Source organism: Papaver somniferum, unplaced genomic scaffold (assembly GCF_003573695.1).
Source record: "Papaver somniferum cultivar HN1 unplaced genomic scaffold, ASM357369v1 unplaced-scaffold_81, whole genome shotgun sequence".
Lineage (NCBI taxonomy): Eukaryota > Viridiplantae > Streptophyta > Magnoliopsida > Ranunculales > Papaveraceae > Papaver > Papaver somniferum.
The window spans coordinates 3,106,567-3,129,876 of NW_020651082.1; the positions used below are offsets into that span (position 1 = coordinate 3,106,567).

At 37.9% G+C, this 23,310-nt stretch overlaps 2 protein-coding genes, 1 long non-coding RNA gene and 1 pseudogene across 3 annotated transcripts; 2 read left to right on the plus strand and 2 right to left on the minus strand.

Moving 5' to 3' along the window:
• Nucleotides 1-142: 142 nt before the first annotated feature.
• On the plus strand, nucleotides 143-1,270 carry LOC113345478 (protein FAR1-RELATED SEQUENCE 5-like). Its single transcript, XM_026589253.1, has one exon. The coding sequence runs from the start codon at nucleotides 143-145 to the stop codon at nucleotides 1,268-1,270; it is 1,128 nt and encodes a 375-aa protein (XP_026445038.1).
• Nucleotides 1,271-2,236: 966 nt separating this feature from the next.
• On the plus strand, nucleotides 2,237-17,514 carry LOC113345479 (annotated as a pseudogene).
• Nucleotides 17,515-17,751: 237 nt separating this feature from the next.
• LOC113345144 lies at nucleotides 17,752-19,338 on the minus strand. Its single transcript, XR_003358022.1, has 3 exons — nucleotides 18,873-19,338; nucleotides 18,653-18,711; nucleotides 17,752-18,036 (listed from the first exon to the last, which is right to left on the minus strand). It is a non-coding gene; the product is annotated as an uncharacterized LOC113345144 (long non-coding RNA).
• A 303-nt stretch (nucleotides 19,339-19,641) lies between these two features.
• Nucleotides 19,642-20,936, minus strand: LOC113345302. The gene is made up of 2 exons (XM_026589089.1): nucleotides 20,801-20,936; nucleotides 19,642-20,697 (listed from the first exon to the last, which is right to left on the minus strand). Exons 1-2 carry the CDS (start codon nucleotides 20,814-20,816, stop codon nucleotides 19,835-19,837), a joined length of 879 nt encoding a protein of 292 aa, XP_026444874.1. The 5' UTR covers nucleotides 20,817-20,936; the 3' UTR covers nucleotides 19,642-19,834.
• Between the last annotated feature and the right edge of the window lie 2,374 nt (nucleotides 20,937-23,310).

Sequence of the window (23,310 nt, forward strand, 5' to 3'; positions counted from 1 at the left end):
ATTTGGGTAAACATTTTGATCAGGAATTTTGATAATTGTATAACTATGGATCATATGATTCATATGTTTATTATTCACAGAAGTGTTTATATCAAAAACTTATATCAGTTTTATGATACATCTAATCTGATTTTAAGTGTAGATGGCGGTGGTCAGTTTAGATGATACTGAGAAGAAAGCGGGTGAAAAGACTCAAAATACCGATGAGGATGAATGGTACATTGGAAAAAAGTTTGAAACACATGATGATTTGTTCCGTGCTTATAAATCATATGCAAAACGTGAAGGATTTGCAGTTAGAAAAAGAACTAATCGGAGAAACGAAGAAGGAATCATAAGAAGTGTGATGTATGTTTGTAACCGAGCAGGAAATCCTGTTAACAAGACTAAAAATATAGCCAAACATCGCAAGAGCAATTGTTGTGATTGCAAGGCTTACGTTACTGCAAGATTGGATGATGAAGACAAATGGGAGATTAGTCAACTTAAGCTTGATCACAATCATACGTATGATCCAAGTCTGTCTCGGCATTATCGACAACATCGGAAAGTTGAACCACATGTATTACGTACTATCGACCTTAATGACCAATCAGGAATTCCAATGGAAAAGACTTTCCGCTCTGTGGTGAATCAGTATGGTGGATATGATAAAGTTGATTGCAGTGAAAAAGATTGTAGAAATGCACTTGCAGAAATACGCCGACTACTTGGTGAAGGGGATGCAACTGCTTTGATGAAATATTTTTCCAAGAAGGTAAAAGCGAATAATGGGTTTTATTTCGAAGTTGACTACGATGATGAAAATCAATTGAGAAACGTATTTTGGGCTGATGGTTGGAGTAGAGAAGCGTATAAAGAATTTGGCGAGGTCATTAGTTTTGATGCCACTTACATGACAAACGATTATGAGATGCCTTTCCCTCCTTTTGTCGGGGTTAATCACCATGGACAATCAATATTGCTTGGATGTGGGTTGCTTTGTAATGAAACTACAGAAACATTTGTATGGCTATTTAAGAAGTGGCTAAAGTGCATGTCTGGATGTGCTCCGAGAGCAATTATAACTGATCAGTGTCAAGCCATGAAGAATGCGGTTGAAATTGTTTTTCCGGAAGCTAGGCACAGATGGTGTCTGTGGCACATAATGAAAAAAATTCCTGAAAATTTTGGTAGTTACAAACAAAGAGAAAAATTGCGTTTGCTTTGCAAGAGGCAGTATATGATTCCCAGACTCCAGCTGAGTTTGAAGAATCATGGAAGAAAATGATCGACAAATACAATTTACAGCAAAACACATGGTTGAGCGATTTATCCCCTGAGAAAGAACGATGGGTACCATGTTTTCTTAAAGACACGTTTTGGGAGGGGATGGCTTCTACTCAGCATAGCGAAAGCATAAACGCATTCTTTAAAGGTTATGTCAATTCAAAGACAAAATTAAAACAGTTTGTTGAACTATGTGAACAAGCTTTGAGGGCTAAAGTAGAAAAAGAGTTAAAAGAAGATGCGTAGTCATGTATAAAGGAAATTCCTCTTATTTCTGGCTATCCTTTTGAAAAACAGCTTCGGGATATGTATACCCTTGTGAAGTTTCAAGAGTTCCAGAAAGAAATTCGTGGGAAGATTGCATGTGAAGTAGTTGATTTTGATGAGGTGACCGAGGTTCATAAGTATGTTATTCGAGAGGATATTTGGCTTGATAATGATTTTTGTAAGAAGGTGAAATTTTATGTTACATTCCGTAAAATAGAAACAGATGATGATAGCAGTGAAGAGGAGGATGGTGATATCGCTGTTGAAATTGTAGATGATGGTGAAGGCATGGTTGATTTAGAGACAGATAATGAAAGCGAAACATATGACAACGAAACAAATGGAAGTGAAACCGAAAGCAGCGGCACATATGATAGTGAAAAGGAGGAATGCGTGTTTGATAAAAGGACATACGAAACAGAAGCAACTGAAGCTAAAAAAAGAAAAAAAATTAGTTGATTTCGATATTCATTGTAGTTGCCAAATGTTTGAGTCTAGGGGAATACTTTGTAAGCATGCAATTGTGGTACTAATGCGTAATGGGATTCACCTTATTCTTGAAAAATACATATTACGCGGGTGGAGAAAAGACTTAACAAGACCGCATACAAAAGTGAAAGTGAGTTTTAGCTGTTGGGAGTTGAACGAGCAAAGTCTGCGTTACAATCAAATGTGTCTGAAGTTCAGCGTTTTAGCGGATATGGCTTCTGTCAATGATAAAGAAAATAAAGTTGTTAACGAATGGTTGGACAATAGGACCGAGGAGCTCAAATCCAATTCAATAGAACTCGAAAAGATTAAAATGAATGCTGAGGATCAAGGGGATACATCAGCTCCTAGTTATCGCGATCCATCGAAAAAGAAACGTAGAGGAAGAAAGAGAGCTAAAAGACTCAAAGCCAAGAGATCATGGAAAAATACCAAAACAAAGCCTTCTACAAAGCCTAGCCAGGTTAGTGTTTTATGTTCCCTACTAATGGAACACATCTTTCATTGTTAAAATATTAGTATAGTATTGTTTGAAATATTTATCTAACGTCTCTACTCTCAGAACCCCTAAGATATAAATATATGTTATGTTTATTGCAAATTCATTTAAAAATACAACTCTAAACCAAAATTTGGAACTAATAGAAACATCCCATTATATTAGTGTGAGGTTGCACTACAAAACTTTGCTTTATTTGATTTGTTATAGGATATCATCAGAGAGCTTCCTGACCCCATCTTAAATGATATGCATGTGACCCAGGAGAGTGTTACAACTCCAACACCATCAAATCCTCATGATATTTCACATCAGCAACATACAGAAGCTACTCGCGGTCGAGGTACTCGTGGCCGAGGCCGAGGTCGGGGAAATCGAGGTACGGGGACTCGAGGTCGGGGAACTCATGGATATATGAATGCCCCTCAAGAGAGCAACAATACTTCAAGCTTTTCTACTGTTGGCATGTACATGCCTGTTCCTGCCGAAGCACCATTTATCAACCCTGCTTGTATGAGTAGTTGGAATTCACCTCACTGTTGTGCTTCAATTTGTTATTATTTTTTTTTTCCTTTTAGTCCCCCCTCTAACCATTATGGTTTTTTAATTATTGTAAGCCAAATATGAAGACAACATATGGTCGATTCGAGAATGCGGAACCAAATTCCTTTCTAGAACAAATAATGGTAAATAAACTTTTGCAGTATTCCAGAGTTGGGAAGTGTGATGTTAAGGAAATTTAAATCCAAATAATGTCATTTGTTCTGTAACAGCAGGCGCAGACCCCTGGAATCGCACCATGACGTTTCTTCTATTGTTGCAAGATTCCAACAATCTCAACACATTAATATTCCTTGTAACAATGAGCAAGAACGACGTTGAAAGACCACATAAGTTTAACGGAAAGGATTTCAAGAGATGTCAATCCAAGATGCTATTTTATCTAAGCCATCATGAACTCGATTATGTACTTGTTCCACATGATGAATTGATGAATGCAGAAGGTTTAACTGAGGAGGCGATCGAGTATAACAAGAGGTGCAATTTTCTGGCGAAAAATCACATCATGAATGGTTTGGAAGATGCGATGTATGATTTTTACAATGCTAAAGAAAATTTCAGTGCTTATGATTTGTGGACTGCGTTAGAAGAAAAGTATCAAGCGGAGACTGCAGGTGATAGACGCATTTATGTGTCTAATTTGTCCACAATGTTCTGTATTATTAGTACTCGATTTCGTACTTATTATGGTATTTTTTGTGTTTGTAGGTATTTTTTGGGAAATAAATATTGTTAGAAAATTCGGCTCGAAAAGTTGCTCGGAGCACCCCGGAGGACAATTACTATACGGACCCCCATTTTTGCTAAGTGTCACCCACGACTATATGTAGCCCATTTTTGTCCACATCACCCATTTTTGTCCACAACACCCTTCTCCCTCGTTTGAATTAATTTTTTTGGAGGGAAATATTTTTTTTCACCTGCAACATATTCTTCTTCGGATTTGGAGGAGCTGCAGTGAGACTCAATGGATGAATTTGCACAGGATGACTTTACGGAGCGTAACAGGTGTGGTATTTGATTGTTTCGATTAGAATTGGCTGCATCGTCAGATTGAAGCTAAACAGGGCAAGCCGTGTTCACAAGGGAGACAGTCACGGGATTACAGCGAGTTTGGACGTGTACCGCACGCGTTGGTTGCTTCAGAAACATGAAGGAGTTAAACCAAGATTCTATGCACGTATCCAGACGCGTGCAGGAGAAGAAAAAGGGAAGAAAATATTCCCGAGAAAATTTTCTTTGCTGCCGGAGTTATGAGGATTATTTGGAGTAATGGGGTGATATTCGAAGGCCTCTGTGGGTATATATAGGCTTCTGGTATCACATAGAAGGGGGACAGAGAGTTTGGGGTAGAGAGGAGAGCTCAGGAGGCGTGAATCAAGAGTTTTCAGAACTCTGTTTCTGCTGCTGCACCAAGAACACGAAGAACAAAAAAGACCACCAGAGGAAGTCGTTTATCAACAGTACAACGACAGCCACACGAGGGTCACAGAGATACAACAACATCAGTTTTTTTTATCGTTCTTTGTAACAGTGTTTTGCAACAATTATAAACGTTGCGAACACACGAATTTCATCATTTTCTCCATTTCATCATTTGTACACCTACTTTGAGCAATGAAATCAACTTTTGAGCGTGTTTCCAACATCATGACGAGCTAAACCCAATCCTTGGGGCTATGGAGGAAGCCGTTGTTTCGGTAAAAGTTATATATTTCTATTAGTTAATTACAACAACTCTATTATGATTTTTGCATTGAACTAACAATTGTTTATATGATTTTGATTAGTTAGGTGTATTTTCTCTTGATAGAATATGCTTGCTTTAGGATTTTTGATATTCTATGCTTGGATTAACATCTATTCTTTTGGAAATCTACATGTCTAGGCAATACTATTAGAATCAATTTGAATGTTGAGTTGCATAATTATTGTTTTATTAAATCACTAATATCAACCAATGGTGGAATCATAGCCCCATTCTCTCCATAATTTTCACGACATCTTTTTAATTTAGTTTCCTATTTTTATTTATTAAAAAAAAATCTAAAAATCCGCTTTCACAAGTCTTGAATGAATCATACTACTACAACAACTTTGAAAATACATCAAATTTTTGACGCCGCCGACGCGGACTTTTCTTTAGGCTAGAGTTTTTATATTTTTTTTTAGGTTTTTATTTTTATTTGTTCTTCTTTACGTTTTTGGGTTTTTGTCTTTTTTTTTTTTTTCCAGATTTTGGAATTTGGAGCGAAAGAAAATTTTGCCAAAGCTTTTGGTGAATACTTAAAGACTGGAGTAAAAGGAAAAGCGAAAGGAGCGAAAGAAGAAGATTTTTTTATATATAAAAAAAAGAGAGAAAAAAAAAGAGAGACATTTTTATTTTTGTAGATTTTTATTTTTTCTTGACTTTCTTTTTCTTTTGCACTTTATATTTTTGGACTTTGGACTTTAAATTTTGGGACATTATTTTTAAACCCTACGGAAGGGTAAATATAAACTGTTTGCAGAGAAGGACGGTGATTACGATATCACCTCGGCCCGTCGGGTTCGTACATGACATAGAAGTCGTGGCCCGAGTCGACTACAAAGGTTCATCCCCCGTCTGGTACGGGAGGTAAGTTTGTCGAAACACTCGCGAATCCCCTGTCAGTGAGTTACTGTCTTCCTTCGTATGCATATATGTTGAGGACTTGAAAACAGCTGCTTTAATTTCCTAGTAAAGGGAAAGGACTGGCCATACAAGATAAGGGTTCGGATTTCATCACCGTTCTCTTCTTGCCTGCCTTAGGAAAACGACACCAAATGCGAACCTAAGCCTAAAATTTTGACTAGAACGAGACCGATAGGGTAACGAGCTTAACAGGAAAGTCATTCGAAAAATATTGGTTACTCTTTTAAGCATACTTCTAAGTTCTTGACGGTTTCTGTAAGTTGAATGCGTGGTTGCGCCGCCTTATAATACCGGTGAGGCCTTGGGTATCAAAGCTCCACCGAGCTTCACTCGCCTCTATTCAACTTACTTTAACTCGGATTGATTCCAGAGGGGTTCGCTTAAATTGTAGCGAATTCCCGTTCGAAGGGTTAGAAGCTGGTCTAGAAACAATCTAAGTGGAGCCATCATGCTTTTTTTTTGCTAGAAATCAGTAGGTTTGCTGTGGTGGAGTCATCCTTGTTTGTGTTTGCATAGAACATCCCTTCCTTTTTAGGACTTTTCTTTTTGATTGTGTTTTTTCTAGTGTATGCCCGAAGTTTTTAAACGGGCTTGGAAAAGAAACACTCTAGGTAGTTTGATTAGTGACAAACCTAGTAGTTCTTATTGTGAAGGCGGGGAGCTCGAAGACTCTTCTTTTGAGAGCCTCGTTTTCGGAAACTTCAGTTTTGAGAATCCGTCTCTTCGTGAGGAAAGTACCCTTAGTACTCCTAGTCCTTTGGTAGTGCCAGAAATGGCAACTTTGAAAGCTTTGCTAAACCCAACTAGGACCTCTCGTCCGTCTTGTATCAAGTTAGCTGAAACCGAGGCAAATTATAAACTGAAACCCGGGACTTTACAGATGCTCCCAATGTTTTTAGGGAAGGATAATGAGAACCCTATTTTCATGTTAGGGAATTTGAGGAAGTTTGTAGTACTCTGAAAATTAAAAACCTAAGTGATGATGCGTTGAAACTTAGGTTATTCCCCTTTTCCTTAAAAGATAAAGCCAAATCTTGGTTGTATAGTTTGGACTCTGAGTCAATTGAAACCTATTACCAACTTACTTCTGCCATTATACATAAGTTTTTCCCAAGGCATAAAACATCGTCTATTAGGACACAAATATGTACTTTTTCCCAACAAGAGGGAGAATCTTTATATAGGTACTTAGAAAGGTTCAATGACTTGATATCTCAATGTCCTCATCATGGTTTGGAGAAGGTTAGGTTAGTTCAGATCCTCTACGAGGATTTAGATTATTCACCAACAACCATGGTTGAGTCCTTATGCACAGGTGGGTTTGAGAATAAAACTGTTGATGAAGCGATGACATTTTTGAATGAAATCGCCGATAAGACCCAACAATGGGAAAATAGTAGGGAACCCCAGAAAACAATTCTTCTAAGTAGAGGAAATGTTAATAGGGTAGACGGATCTTATGAATCAGATGCCAAAATAGCAGCTATAGCCAAAAGGCTAGAAGCCTTAGAATTAGGTCATTCTAGTGGTAGTAGTGGAAGAAATGAGCATTTTTGGGAAGGCCATGCTGCTAAAGAGCAAGCCAATGCTCTTTATAACAATACTAGGTTTGATAACCGACAGAAGTTTGACCCATATTCAGAAACCTATAACCCTGGATGGAGAAACCATCCAAACCTTTCTTGGTCCAAGGGCCAGAATCAAGGTCAGTCTAGTAATGCTCAGGTTCCCCAGGTTTTGGCTATACTAAGAATCCTTCAGCTCCGGCACAGTTTCAGATCCCTTCAGATAAGAAAATCATGAGTTTAGAAGAGTCTCTTGCCTTGTTAACTCGGAACACTTTAGAATTCCAGCAATCGGTTGCACAAGGATTAGATGAAAATAAAACGATGGTACAAGCTAACTCTCAGGCTATTTCTGAGTTGAAAACCCAGGTTAGCCAGATAAATGAGACATTGAGAGAAAAAGGAAAGTTTCCTAATCAACCACAACCCAACCCTAGGGGAGTCCATCAAATATCTTTAGCTGGTGAAAAATCATTAAATCATGTGAACTCGATAACAACCCTTAGGAGTGGTAAAACGGTAGACAATAAGGTAGACATGACTAGTGGACATACTGTAGATCCACCTTCTACTTCCGAAGAGGAGCCCGTAGACGAGGAAACTGAAACAATCTCTAAGGATTCCCAAGAAATTCCTAATAGGTCTAACTTTGTGCCTAGAGCCCCATATCCACATTTGTTAGCCCAAACAAAGAAGGAGTCGACTTTCAACGAGATAATGGAAACATTTAAGCAGGTGAACATCAACATTCCGCTATTAGAACCAATTAGGCAGATGCCTCCTTATGCCAAGTTCCTTAAAGATCTTTGTACACGAAAGCGTAAGCTTAATGTCCATAAGAAAGCTTTTTTAGCTGGTCAGGTAAGTTCCATTCTTCTGAACCAAACACCCCCTAAGTATAAGGATCCTGAATGCCCCACCATATCTTGTGCGATTGGTAATCACATGGTCGATAAAGCTTTACTTGACTTAGAATCTAGTGTTAACTTACTCCCGTGTCATGTATACACCCAACTAGGTCTTGGTAAGTTGAAACCGACTAAAATGAAACTACAAGTAGCTGATAGGTCTGTCAAAGTCCCTAGTGGTGTCATAGAGTATGTTCTGATTGAGGTTGATAAGTTTATTTATCCTCTGGATTTCGTTGTTCTAGACACCCAGCCTGTTCAGGACCCAAGTCGTCAAATCCCAGTGATTTTAGGTCGCCCATTTTTAGCCACAGCTAACGCTGTCATCAACTGTAGGAATAGGCTTATGAATACATCCTTTGGTAATATGACCACTGAACTAAATTTCTTTAATATTACTAGAAAACCTTCTGAGAACAATGATTTAGAAGAAGTGAATATGATTAGCACTTTAGTTCAGGATTTTGTTCAGGATAATTGGCTTGACACTTTACTGGTAGATTCTTTAGATGATTTTGAGGAAACCATTCTCTTAGATCAGATATGTGATCAATCTTTAGAAGAAGCTCTTGAGTATTTTAAAGATACTATGGACCCAGAAATTCAGGCAATAGTTTTAGGTTTTTCTGAGAATAATGATGACCCTAAGTTTGGGGGTAGAGAACTAGAAGAATCTCTTGAGTATTTTAAGGACTCTGAAGATCCGGAAATTCAAGAAATAGTTAGAGGTTTGTCTGTGAACCCTAAGTTTGGGGGTAGTGATGGTTCTTGTGATTGTATCGTATCCCTAATTAGAGTCTCTAACTTGGGGCTCGAGCCTTGTACATCTGAGATATTACTTGAGTTTTTTCAGAATCCGCAACCCGATCCTCCTGATACTGTCCAGGAGGTAACCCAGGTATTAGATACCCGTTTTTCGGATGTATCTATTTATCGAGACACACATATGAAGTTCAATTACGCGCCGCAGATAAACCCAGTTGTCTTGACATAAACCTTAGATGAGGACGTGCTCCTTCTTTTCATTTTTCTGAATCAGTGCAGTTGTCTCATACTGGTGTCAGCTCTATTTGGTCTTATGGACCCACAATTGTTTCGATTATTGATATATGACTTTGGAAGGTGACAATCCTTTTTGAGGTATTTGATGTCTAGCTAAAGACTTTAAATTTAGCATTTCCTGGGAGGTACTCATGCTTACGATAATATCCTTCCTTATTTCTTTTTCCATCCATCAAGTGGTAACAGTTTCTTATTTTTCATGATTTTAATTTCATCTTTAGAACATTGAGGACAATGTTAGATTTAAGTTTGGGGGTGGGGAAGAAACTTTTTGTTAGCTCTTAACTGCAACAAATAAACTCCAGAGCCTAGAAATTTATGCTTATTAAGGTTGGCACTAACCAATCTAAGTGGATGGGAACATCTTAGTTGTAGGAGTTGAGGAACCAATTTGATTAGATGGAAACATCTAAAGAGTCTATTCATAAAAGCACAGAGCTCAGGTGTTAGAATTAAAAAAAAACATGATAGTTTCGCCATATCTCGTTGAATCCTAATCCTTTTGTTTTTATTTTTTTTAAGTGATTTGGTGGGGCACACGATTCAATTTGTTACCTTTGCTAGGGTGGAATAGAGTGATTGAGAACACAAAAAAAAAAAGACAAAATGAGACCAGACCATTAGACCAGCCGGAATAAATTCAATAAAATCGACCACTGGTGCCCTTGTATATGACAGTCGTGTTGACATAGAGTTAGGTTTATCGAACACTGGTCCCCTTGTATATGCCAGTTGTGTTGATATTAGTCAGACCGATATCTCAGTCTATTAGGATAGGTTCACCTTGGCAGAGGCCTTCAGACAGATATGGGAAACACCGTTCACTTTTAACCATATCTTTATCCATCTTCTTAATCTTTCCATGTGATTGGTTGACTCCGGTTATGATGTCTAGAAACTATCTGAGTAGAGCTCTGTCACTTATATATGAATTATAGTATGCTGAGTGCAAACTCATGTACAACAATTGGAAATTCGCATCAAGGTACTTCCTCCTATAGTCAATGTTTGTATGCCAACCAAGGAGATTCTTTAGTGCCTTCCAAGGTTCTGCAAAGATAGCTAGGGTCTGGAGTAATGGTTATTGTGGGTACACCTCTGGTAAACCCTCCGGAGACAACACTCCGCCGCTAGGGCCACCTAGCGGTTTAACGGCTTGCTGCACGTGCTAAGTGTAGTCATTTTTATTTTCTAGATTAGATTTGCTCCAGGACTAGCAAATAATAAGTTTGAGGTATTTGATAGACGCATTTATGTGTCTAATTTGTCCTCAATGTTCCGTATTATTAGTACACAATTTCGTACTTATTATGGTATTTTGTGTGTTTGTAGGTATTTTTTGGGAAATAAATATTGTTGGAAAATTCGGCTTGAAAAGTTGCTCGGAGCACCCCGGAGGACAATTGCTATACAGACCCCCATTTTTGCTAAGTGTCACCCACGGCTATATGTAGCAAATTTTTGTCCACAACACCCATTTTTGTCCACAGCACCCTTCTCCCTCGTTTGAATTAATTTTTTTGGCGGGAAATATTTTTTTCACCTGCAACATATTCTTCTTCGGATTTGGAGTAGTTGCAGTGAGACTCAATGGCTGAATTTGCATGGGATGACTTTACGGAGCGTAACAGGCGTGGTATGGTTGATTGTTTCGATTAGAATTGGCTGCATCGTCAGATTGAAGCTAAACAGGGCAAGCCGTGTTCACAAGGGAGACAGTCACGGGATTACAGCGAGTTTGGACGTGTACCGCACGCGTTGGTTGCTTCAGAAACGTGAAGGAGTTAAACAAAGATTCTATGCACGTATCCAGACGCGTGCAGGAGAAGAAAAAGGGAAGAAAATATTCCCGAGAATATTTTCTTTGCTGCCGGAGTTATGAGGATTATTTGGAGTAATGGGGTGATATTCGAAGGCCTCTGTGGGTATATATAGGCTTCTGGTATCACATAGAAGGAGGACAGAGAGTTTGGGGTAGAGAGGAGAGCTCAAGAGGCGTGAATCAAGAGTTTTCAGAACTCTGTTTCTACTGCTGCACCAAGAACACGAAGAACAAAAGACCACCAGAGGCAGTCGTTTATCAACAGTGACAACGACAGCCACACGAGGGTCACAGAGATACACCCGATTTTCATCATTTTCTCCATTTCATTATTTGTACACCTACTTTGAGCAATGAAGTCAACTTTTGAGCATGTTTCCAACATCATGATGAGCTAAACCCAATCCTTGGGGCTATGGAGGAAGCCGTTGTTTCGGTAAAAGTGATATATTTCTATTAATTAATTACAAAAACTCTATTATGATTTTTGCATTGAACTAAAAATTGTTTATATGATTTTGATTAGTTAGGTACATTTTCTCTTGATAGAATATGCTTGCTTTAGGGTTTTGGTATTCTATGCTTGGATTAACATCTATTCTTTTGGAAATCTACATGTCTAGGCAATACTATTAGAATCAATCTGAATGTTGAGTTGCATAATTATTGTTCTATTAAATCACTAATATCAACCAATGGTGGAATCCTAGCCCTATTCTCTCCATAATTTTCACAACATCTTTTTAATTTAGTTCGCTATTTTTATTTAGTAAAAACAAAATCTAAAAATCCGCTTTCACAAGTCTTGAACGAATCATATTATTACAACAACATTGAAAAATCACATCAGCAAGGAGCAAGAAATTTCTGGTGGCGAAGTTGATGGACTTCAAGATGACGAATGATAAGCCTATTGTTGATCAATTCCTCGAATTTCAACAGATCATTAATGAGATTCTTGCTGAAGGTATGGCCATTGATGAGACGTTTCAAGTATCTGCGGTAATTGAGAAGTTACCATCTTCTTTGTCTGAGTACAAGAAAAAGCTAAGACATGAAACTGGCGAGATCAACATGGTTGAATTGGGAAAGAAAATTCAAGTGGAAGAGATGTTGTACACCAAGGACAAGAACGTGTCTTCTGCAAGGGACGTGAGTAACAAAGCTCATATGAATGAACACAAATCTTCCAAAGCCGGAAAATGTGAGAGTAACAATCGTAACTCTAAGCATGGTCCTCCCAAGAAAGGTATGTTTCGAAAACCAGAGTCTAGCATTACTAAAATTAAGGGTGCTCGTTATGCGTGTGGAGTTACTGGCCATATGAAAGTTCACTGTAGACATGGTAAGGACAAGAAGGATAATGCTAACTTGGTTGAAAAGAACAAGGACGAGTTTTCTGTTGTAGTGTCTGAAGTTAATTTGGTGACCAATGTGATGGACTGATGGGTAGACTCTGGAGCTACCAAGCATGTTTATGGGAACAGAGACATGTTCACCTCCTACCATAGGGTAGGGGAAGGCGAAAAACTCTATATGGGTAACTCATCTGCATCAGAGGTTGCAGGAAAAGGAAAGGTCGGCCTGAAGCTCACATCTGGCAAGACTCTCACATTGCATGAAGTTCTTCATGTTCCAGACATCTGCAAAAATCTTGTTTCTTTTTCTGTTTTAGATGATAAGGATTTTAAAGTATCAATTGAGTCTGGAAAACTTATAGTAACTAAGGGCAATGATTATGTGGGTAAGGGTTATAAGACTGGGGGTCTTTATAAACTTAATGTAACCTGTCCTGAAGTGAAATTGAATGATTCTTCAGCTTACATGTGTGTGTCATCGAATGTTTGGCATGGTAGACTTGGTCATGTAAATTAAAAATCAATGCATAAACTGGCTAGCGTAGGCTGCATACCCAAATTCACTTTAGATAAAAGTCATAAGTGTAAGATTTGCGTAGAATCTAAGCATGCTAAGAAATCATTCAGTAAGAATGTCCAGAGAAACACTAAACCCTTAGAGTTAATCCATTCAGACCTAGTTGACATTAAGTTAGTTCAAACTAGAGGTGGTAAGAAATGGTTTGTCACTTTTATAGATGATTGTACGAGGTACTGTCATGTTTATTTGCTTAGAGGGAAGGACGATGCCTTAGAAGCCTTTAAGATATATAAACGTGAAGTTGAAAACCAATTGAATGCTACCATTAAAACTTTTAGGTCTGACTGTGGTGGTGAATATGAAATTCCTATTGGAAATTTCTGCGGAGAACATGGTACAATACATGAAACTACAACCCCTTATTCACCTCAATCCAATGGTGTAGCTGAACGTAAGGATATGATGAATGTCATGTTGATTAGTTCAGGATTACCTTCGAATTTGTAGGGGGAGGCTATCCTCTCAGCCAAATACATCCTTAACAGAGTACCCTTTAAAGGATCAGATAAAACTCTATATGAGTTATGGAAAGGTAGACAACTATCTTATGCTTACTTCAAAGTGTGGGGGTGCTTGGCAAAGGTGGCCATCCCTCCTCCTAAGATAACTAAGATAGGACCCAAAACCGTTGATTGTGTTTTTATAGGGTATCCTGAGCATTCTAGTGCTCATAGGTTTATGGTTATGAGTTATGAAATTTCTGACATAGGGTTGAATACTATCATGGAGTCTAGGGATGCTGATTTCTTTGAGAATGTATTTCCTATGAAACGTGATTCTCGAAAGAGATATTTAGATGATCCCCTAGAATTTCCATCTACAAGTCAGTCATTACCTTTAGAGGAAGATGAACCAGAAATAGAACCTAGAAGAGGTAAAAGGGTTAAAACTAAGAAAACCTATCCCGGTTGCATTACATACCTAGCCGAGTTTGATCCTCAGACTTATAAAGAAGCCATGACTTGTCCTGAAGCGTGGTGGAAAAAAGCTTGAATTAGTGAAAATGATTCCACTCGAGAAAACAGTACTTTTGAACTTGTAGATTTACCTCCAGGGTCTAAGGCCATAGGTTGTAAATGGATTTTCAAGAGAAAACGTAATATAAATGGAACTATTGAAAAATAAAAGGCTAGGTTGGTAGCGAAAGGCTATAAACAGATAGAAGGTATAGATTTCTTTGATACATATTCACCAGTGAGTAGAATTAGCTCCATTAGGATGTTAATTGCTATAACTTCTGTCCATAACCTAGAGATACATCAGATGGATGTAAAGACAACGTTTTTGAATGGTGAATTAGATGAAGAAATCTATATGGAACAACCCGAAGGCTTTGTAGTTAAAGGTTGTGAAAAGAAAGTTTGTAAACTGAAGAAATATTTGTATGGATTGAAACAAGCACCTAAACAGTGGCATGAGAAATTTGATCATGTGATGATTTCTAGTGGTTTTATAATTAATGAATCTGATAAGTGTGTTTATACTAAACTTGTCAAGGATGCTTGTGTGATTGTATGCTTGTATGTTGATGATATGCTTATACTAGGTACAAACATGGATGTTATTAATACCACTAAGAAACTGTTGAATGAGAACTTTGACATGAAAGACTTAGGCCCCGCTGATGTCATATTAGGGATGAAGATTATAAAAACTTCTAATGGCTATAGTCAGAGTCAGTCTCATTATGTTGAATCCATACTTAAGAAATATAATCACTTTGATTGTAAACCTTTTTGCACTCTATATGATTCTTCTTGCAAACTCATGAAGAATAAGGGTGTAAGTGTTAACCAACTTGAATACTCGAGAGTCATAGGAAGTCTTATGTATTTGATGAATTGTACGAGACCAAACATTGCTTATGCTGTGAGTAGGTTAAGCAGGTATACTTGTAATCCAGGGCGGAAACATTGGGATGCACTTATTAGAGTGCTAAAGTACTTGAAGTACACAATGACCTTTTGTTTAAATTATGAAGGGTATCCGGCCATCCTTGAGGGATTTTGCGATGAAAACTGGATAGCAGACTCAGAGGAGTCTAAATCTACGAGTGGATATGTATTCACTCTAGCAGGTGCGTCTGTATCTTGGAAGATTTCCAAACAGACATGCATAGCTCGCTCAACTATGGAGTCGAAGTTTATTGCGTTAGATAAAATAGGAGAGGAGGCCGAATGGCTAAGAAACATTTTAGAAGATATTCCTCTAAGAAACTTTTTAGAAGATATTCCTCTCTGGCATAGGCCTGTGCCAGCTATATCTATACATTGTGACAGCAAATCTGCAATAGGTAGAGCTAAGAATAACATCTACAATGGAAAGTCTATACATATGCGTAGAAGACATGATTCTTTGAAATTACTAATCTCAACAGGCGTTATTTCCATAGATTGGAAAAGGTCCAAGGAGAATATCGTGGACAATTTGCCGAAAGGTTTGTCCAAGGAGATAGTTAGTAAAGCATCGAAGGGGATAGGGCTTAGGCTCAAATAATTAAACTTGCCATGAAGGATACTCAACCTTGATGACTGGAGATCCCAAGATCAAGGTTTCGAATGAGACAACTAATTTTTGGTGGGTAAAGGTAAACACTATCAGAGAATTTCATTCTCTGTCCCTTCCATATGGTGTTGATGTGATAATGTGACTGCATGTGGAGGATGACTTTTAATTAAGTATTAATGAGTTATATAGTTTCAATTTAAGATTGAAGTGGGGTGTAGCAGTAAACACTCTTGATGGAAATCACCTATCTGAATGAGGAAGTGGATCGTTTCCTATGAGAATGGAGACGATTCTCTCGAGCATTCTGAGAAACAGGATATGTCCAGGGCCAAAATGGACAAAACGGCACGAACTTAGCAACACTTGGAGGATATCATGCATGGATGTTATTAGGATTACACCAAACGCTAGCAGTTCAAGACATCGCTTTCACTGTCTTGCTAGTAGTTCCGGTAACTTCTCACTAAGCAAGGTTCAAGACCTCATGGACACCTTTGCCTAAATGGTATTTTCCGTACTCTGACTTTTCGCTATTTACCGAGATTTCATTTATGTGGGGGATTGTTGGAGAAAATGAGTTATTTAATAAATGGATTTTTGTTCTTGGTGTGGTTTGATCTCATGACCTAAGGGTCTAAGGATACTCACTCATTTTTGAGTGAATGAAATAGAACCTTTAGTCCCACATTGTGGAAAACTAAAGATGTGCTCCACTATATAACCATGTGTTCATGGATATGTTGTAAAACAATGTGGGTGTAGCGGGTGGGGAGAAAAATACATGTTTCGACCCATTCCCATGCGCGTATACCATGCACCAAGTTCTTCTTCTACTCGTATTTATTTTTGGCGAATTTTTCTTTAGGAAATTAATTCCAAAAATATTTTCTTAAGAGTTTTATTTGTGGGAAATTCCTTTTACGAGTTTTACTTGTTTTTGAAGAAAACCAAAACCTAACTTTATTTGCAAGTACCTCATCCTATAAATATGACTCGAAATTTTGTTTTCAAAACACACAAGCAGCGACTATCTCTAGGTCTACTTTTCTTCTTCTTGTTGTTTTTTGTGCGGCGTTTTACTTCCATCCCTGTTGCTGAGTTCAAGAGTGGGTAACTTGTGTTGTGTTGACTCAAGTTATATCGGGAAGTCTTATCCTGGACACATCTTCGCACGTTGGGGTTTAGCATTACTTCAGAGTATAGCCGCGAACTAATGTGTTAAGGACAGCTTGTTGCACCTGTTATTATGCCCTCTTCAATTTGTTCATGGCGGAGTTTTTTGATATGGTTCTTTATATTTATTGTTTGGTACATCTAACGTTTCTTCTATTGTTGTAAGATTCCAACATGATCATCTTGTACACACCGGCTTTCGTGGCAGGTGCCGTGTCTCTCTGGCTTTGCTTTGACACTCATGACTTGAGATTCTTGTTGGTGAGTTCTGCTCTCGCTTTTCATTTCTTCAAAAGGGATATCGAGGTTTTGTTTGCTCACAAGTACAGTGGAGGCATGGTGCTTGACTCCACAGTCCTCATCTCTCTAACTTACTTCTTCTGCTCAGCAAACATGATTTATAACCAACACTTACTGCAAGGGAGGTCTATTTGGAGCTGAAGTTCATCGGTGTCGCGTTGCTTTTGGTGGGCATAGTTGGAAGCTTTTACCACCATTTCATACTTTCAAATCTAAGAAAAGAAAAGAGTGGTGCTGATAAAGGGTATAAAATCCCTAAAGGAGGTCTATTTGGAGCTGTAATTTGCCCACACTATTTTTTCGAAATTCTAACGTTTATTGGGATCTCGTTGATGGCTCAGTCATGGTACCCTATCTGTTTCGCTATCGGAGATGCATGTTATTTGATAGGAAGCAGTTATACAACTAGGAAATGGTATCTTTCTAAGTTCCCAAACTTTCTTAAGCATGTCAAGGCCCTCATCCCTTTTGTTTTTTAGATCCGTAAACTCCAAAAATTCAAACTGCTATTATTATTTTTCTCTTTCTCTTTGAACATGTAAAAAATATGGTGTTTGTACTCAGATATCTAGTATCATCACCCAATAACTTTATCAATGCATTACAATAACATCGTCACTACCGTAATTGTTAGTCATCCTGTGTAACAATGTGGCTATGTGGTTTCATATGCATCTCTTATGTAATAGAATATTAAATGAATTTTCAAGTGCCATGAACATAATAATTATTAATGCTTTATTTATTTATTTATGCAACTAGTTTGTGACAGATTAACAATATAGGTTCTTGCAGAGATGAAGTTATTTCATTCCCATTTGCACTGAAGCTGATGAATATGTTTATAATCACAAGTAAATACTTCAGCACCACTCAATGTTTTCAGGACAAACCTTTCCACCAACACGAAACAACCAAATCTCTCCCACCCTGCATGATTTCCTTGTTTGAACTCCTCTACATGCTTCCGTTCGTGTATCTCTACGATTTGATATACGTTTCTGTGATTCAAAGCTCTGGGTTTAATATCCTTAATATATTTAGAGCAGAAACAAGTACTCCCTCCGTCCCCAAGATATAGGCGGAGTTTTCAATTTTTGTAGTCCCACTAGATAGGCGGAATAACAATTCCAAGATGAGTTTTTTTATATATGCCCTTATTTATTGTGCATTGATAATTGTATTAGAAACGAGACAAATGTTAAAACAGGAAAGTAGATACATATTTAAGAAATCAAGATAATTTCTTAATCTAAGAGATTAAGCTAAATCCGGCTATATAATAGGGATGGAGGGAGTAGTTATAAACACCATCATACAACTTCCTCGGTTATAAATCCAGAATTAATAATATACACAAATATAACCCAAAGTAGAAGAACCACTAGTATGTATCAATTTTATAAGGACCTACCAAAACATTAGTTACCTCACCAATTGAAACACAATTTGACATATGTTACCAAATCACTGGTAGAAGTATGACAGAGAAGGGTCGTCGCTCTATAACACTGGATTTTCTTTTCATTTTCATGAATAAGAATCCTAATTTGAAATCAAACCAACTTGAAAACAACAATTTCATACATTATTCAAAGATAAAGAATCATTACTTACCAGAATTTTTTCAATTGAGATTTCCCAAATTCATAGATACCAGCACAAAATACCAGCACCTGCAAATCAAGACTATTACAACATCGGATTTTCAATTGAGATATAGATTTAAGAGATTAAACAAAAATCAATCAAAAACCCTAGAAAATCTTTTGCTAAATTTTCCGTCGCCACCACAAAAACGATTTTTTTCTAGAAAAAACCAGACCACCGCAATTACCTCTTGTTAAATCCACTGCAACTTTCCCATTTGGTTTTACAGATCCGAGTTATTTCCACGAAAACAACTCATCACTCGTCCTCAAAAACTATCTTTGATAAAACTTAACAATGACCGAAATGTAATGGATTTGGTTAATTAAGATTGTAATAACTTGAATCATTAGGGCTTACTCTTGAATTTAAGAGATTTGTTAGCATATTAATCGAGAATGTGATGTTACTGGTGGTGAAGGTGGAGGAGGAGGCGATGGAGGAGATGGTGTTGATGTCAGATCTGAACATCGTAACCGGTTGGTGGCAGCAGATGCATTGTTGGTGGTGGTGGATATGAAGGAGGAGGAAGAGGATGAGGTGCTGGTATCGGATTTGGAAGTGGTAGTGGTTTGATGGTGGTGCGGCGGTAGGAGATGGTGGTGGTTTTAGGGAAAAGAGGAAAACGAAATGAAATCACGAAAGGAGAAGAAAAATTTATGCGCAAATATATAGTAAAGGGCAGGTTTGGAAATACATAAAGTAATGAAAACTAAATTTAATAATTTTATATGAAAATGAAGTTTTTGTGTCACTTTTTAATCAAATTGCTTTTATTTATTAAAAATAATATGCCTGGATTTTTTGTACAACCAATTTAGTCACCTTGGTTTTTTAGAGCTTGTTATGTAACTGAATATTAATTGTTTCATCTACGTCAAATTAATGGAGTTACATGAACGTTAAACAAGGGTCATAGCAAGGCTTGACTTCACACTCTATTCACTCACAATCACGATGTCATAATCTTTTACATACAGATACAGTAGATAGAATCATAGACAGGGGAAAGGTATCTATAGCTAGCATTTCTCACTTTTTTTTTTTTTTTGCTAAACTAGCATTTCTCACAAATTGACAAGATTTTAACGTTTTAACGGCGCACAAACATACATAACAATATTTAGGTTCTTGCAGAGATGAAGTTATTCATTCCCACTTGCACTGAAGCTGATGAATATGCTTATAATCACAAGTAAAAACTTCAGCTCCACTTAATGTTTTCAGGACAAACCTTTCCACCAACACAAAGCAACCAAATCTCTCCCACCCTGCATGATTTCCTTGTTTGAACTCCTCTACATACTCCACTCTCGCATCTCTTCCTCCACCTCCTATGAACCCTCCCTTTTCCTGAATCCACTTCATTTTCTCAACGATTGCAGTATTCAACCCGAGAACATTGTTTGACTCGTTTCGTATCCATTGAATCCCATCAGTCCCGTCATGGTCCATGTTACGCGTTGTAGCTTCCATCCCGAATAGTTTAACTGTTTCTTTTTTCACACTTGTACTCACAGCCACGACGTTATTCGGCGAGTAATAATCATTTTCGCACTTATAAATCGCTTCCCAAAACTGTTCAAGAGTCATTTCGTAAAACAACGAAGTTTCCATTTGGTGTCTCAGATCTCCATCCCTGATGAACACAGCAGGGCAATACCATTTCCCTATAGTCACAGGCGGCGAAGAAATCTGACTGCCACGTAACGGAATATTAAGGTCTGGTAAAACGCTGCGCAGAGAGAAATTAAGACCAGGAGCTACGGTTAATTGGCAAAGCTTTGAATTTGATTTGTACACGTTCCACCCTTGTGAATCTCTAAGGAAACCTGGAAGAATGCCGTCCGGCGTAACTGACTTGGCGACAAAAGCACCATGCTTCGGTTCGTGTATCTCTACAATTTGATATATGTTTCTGTGATTCAAAGCTTCTGGTTTAGTATCCTTGATATATTTAGAGCAGAAACAAGTGCCCATATCCTCCTCTCTTGAACATGTAATTGCATGCCCTACAAAATTAGTAATTAATTCAATCAGAACTTAATAATAAACATTTCGCGCCAAACACATAAAGATGGATTGCTCTTCATTTAAAAACAAGAATTAGCTTACCCTTTGTGTTTGCCATATGCTCTTATAACGTAGCATCTGTTTGCAGACAAGGGTTGATCAGGAACAGGAATGAACCAAACTCTTTCCCATTCGATATTCCGGTAATATCCTACCCCTTTTCTATTTACAACGTTTACGAATTTGTTGTGAGGAAACAAGAATCCTTTAATATTTTTGACCACTGATTCTTCTTCGCCGTCTGTGATGAAAAGATAACCTGATGAACCATGAGCCTCAGCTGGTGGCAGCCATGATAGCTCATCAGAATCCTCCCGGAACAATGACAGTGGCCTTGTTGCATACATTTTTCTGTATCTATTCTTGACACCCTTAATTTTGATCTATTTATATTTGTAATGAATTGTTAGAGCGTTGAGATTATTAGTCCCACATGGTATGGGTTTCTAAAATCCTGCGCCTTATAATTTCTTTGGGCCTCTCCACTCATTGCCAATTGGTTTTAATTGGATGCCCGCAGACTTTAACATGGTATCAGAACTAAGTCCCAGACCCAGATCTGCGTACGCAGGGTGTAGGTCGAGTTACTGGCCGAAGTGTTTAACTTATTTTGTCACTTGTACATCCGGGGTGTAGGCCAGATACTGGCCGAGGTGTTACCCTCTGATGTAATCACTCACCTGTGTACACCTGTTACCGATGGACTGGTTAACTCATACGTAGGTCCACGTGTGAGGCACATTGACTGGTCTTACACGTGAGGGGGCGTGTGAAAGGACAATAGTCCCGCATCGCTATTATCCGCTTAATTAACATAAAATATAATATGGAACAGCCGCTCCATTCATTGCCAATTGGTTTTGAGTTGGATGCCCGCAGACTTTAACATGGTATCAGAGCTAAGTCCCAGACCCAGACCTGCGTACGCCGGGTGTAGGCCGAGTTACTGGCCGAAGTGTTTAACCGATTTTGTCACTTGTACACCCGGGGTGTAGGCCAGTGCCGATATAATATGGAACGGCCGCTCCATTCATTGCCTATTGGTTTTGAGTTGGATGCCCACAAACTTTAACATGGTATCAGAACAGGCTATATTTGCGACGAGTCATTTGACCGCGCCTTTACTCCGCATCACCCGATTTATTAATTGTCCATGTGTTAGACCCAACGAGACTACACGTGAGTGGCGTGTTGAGATTATTAGTCTCACATAATATGGGTTTCTAAGATCCTGCGCCTTATAATTTCTTTGGGCCTCTCCACTCATTGACAATTAGTTTTGAGTTGGATGCCCGTATTCTAATATAGAGTCTTGTTTGTTCATCTCTGACATGATTAATCAGAGTCGTTGGTCTTGACAAATTAAATTTTCGTAATAATAATAATAAGTTGATTCAACGGCGTGAGGTGCAAAGGAAATTTCAACGGACACTAAACTAACAAATTTATCTTCTTTGTTAATAATTGTTGATCCAATAATTAGTCTTTGCAAATTAATTTAATGCAAGAAAGTGAGTGCTGGGAATTTTCCTTGCAATTTTACCATATCCAGGTTAGGTGGGTGGTGAAGACCGGAATATTTCCCAAAAATATAAATGTAATTTCCGTGCGTGTAACATCTAACGCGTGGGGTGAAATTAGCCGTCCCTTTCACCCCATGGACAAATTCAAATATTTAACCGACATCATTTTTTATTTTTATTTTGGGCTGATTCATCCGGTTTTATCGGTTGTAAGCATGATTAGTCTCTTTCACTAAAAAAAATGCTATTCATTGTAAGCAATGTAGTCAATCTCTGCCCATAACATCGGTTTTGGTGTTATCCGAGATGCCAATATTGTTGATATTTCACGGAAATTCGATATCGACTAGATTGATTGTAAGACACAAATAGACTGTTTACATCAAGGCACAGGAGATGTAAGCTTTTTAATGCATGCAATGAGTTAAAACAGTTCTCATGATAGAATGCTTTCGTAAGGAGGCAAGACAGTGACAAACTCCATGAAATCACCATTATTCTCCAGAGCTTCAAATATCTCGACTGAAAGACAAACTTCAATCTCTATACTATTCATGTATTCCTATATAGTCTTATTATGTACAAAATTACGTACAACTACGTGTTTTTTTGCAAGCATGCTAGGTGGAAACATAGTTGCATATGAAATTCGAAATACCCATACAGATACACGCATAAGCATACATAACATGACTAATCACATCCGCGCAAATGAGAAAACTTCATTATAATGAAAAGGATTCAAGATGCATGTAACATAACTGTTGACGATTTAAAGGAAAACGAGAAATCGAGGCGAGGTATACATCTAGCTTGTTTTAAAAAATTTCAAGTTTGCCAAACTAATATAAATCGAAGTAGGATATGTGGCAGTTGCATATAGTCATGTTATGATAATATTAATTTAGTACTGCTAAATGGGTGTATGCTGCGTTGTGAAAAGTGAACAAACTTGCTTATATGCTCGTCAAATCTTTAATGGAAACCTTTTTCACGAGTATTCCTAGGCGCAGATGAATGACCGGAGAA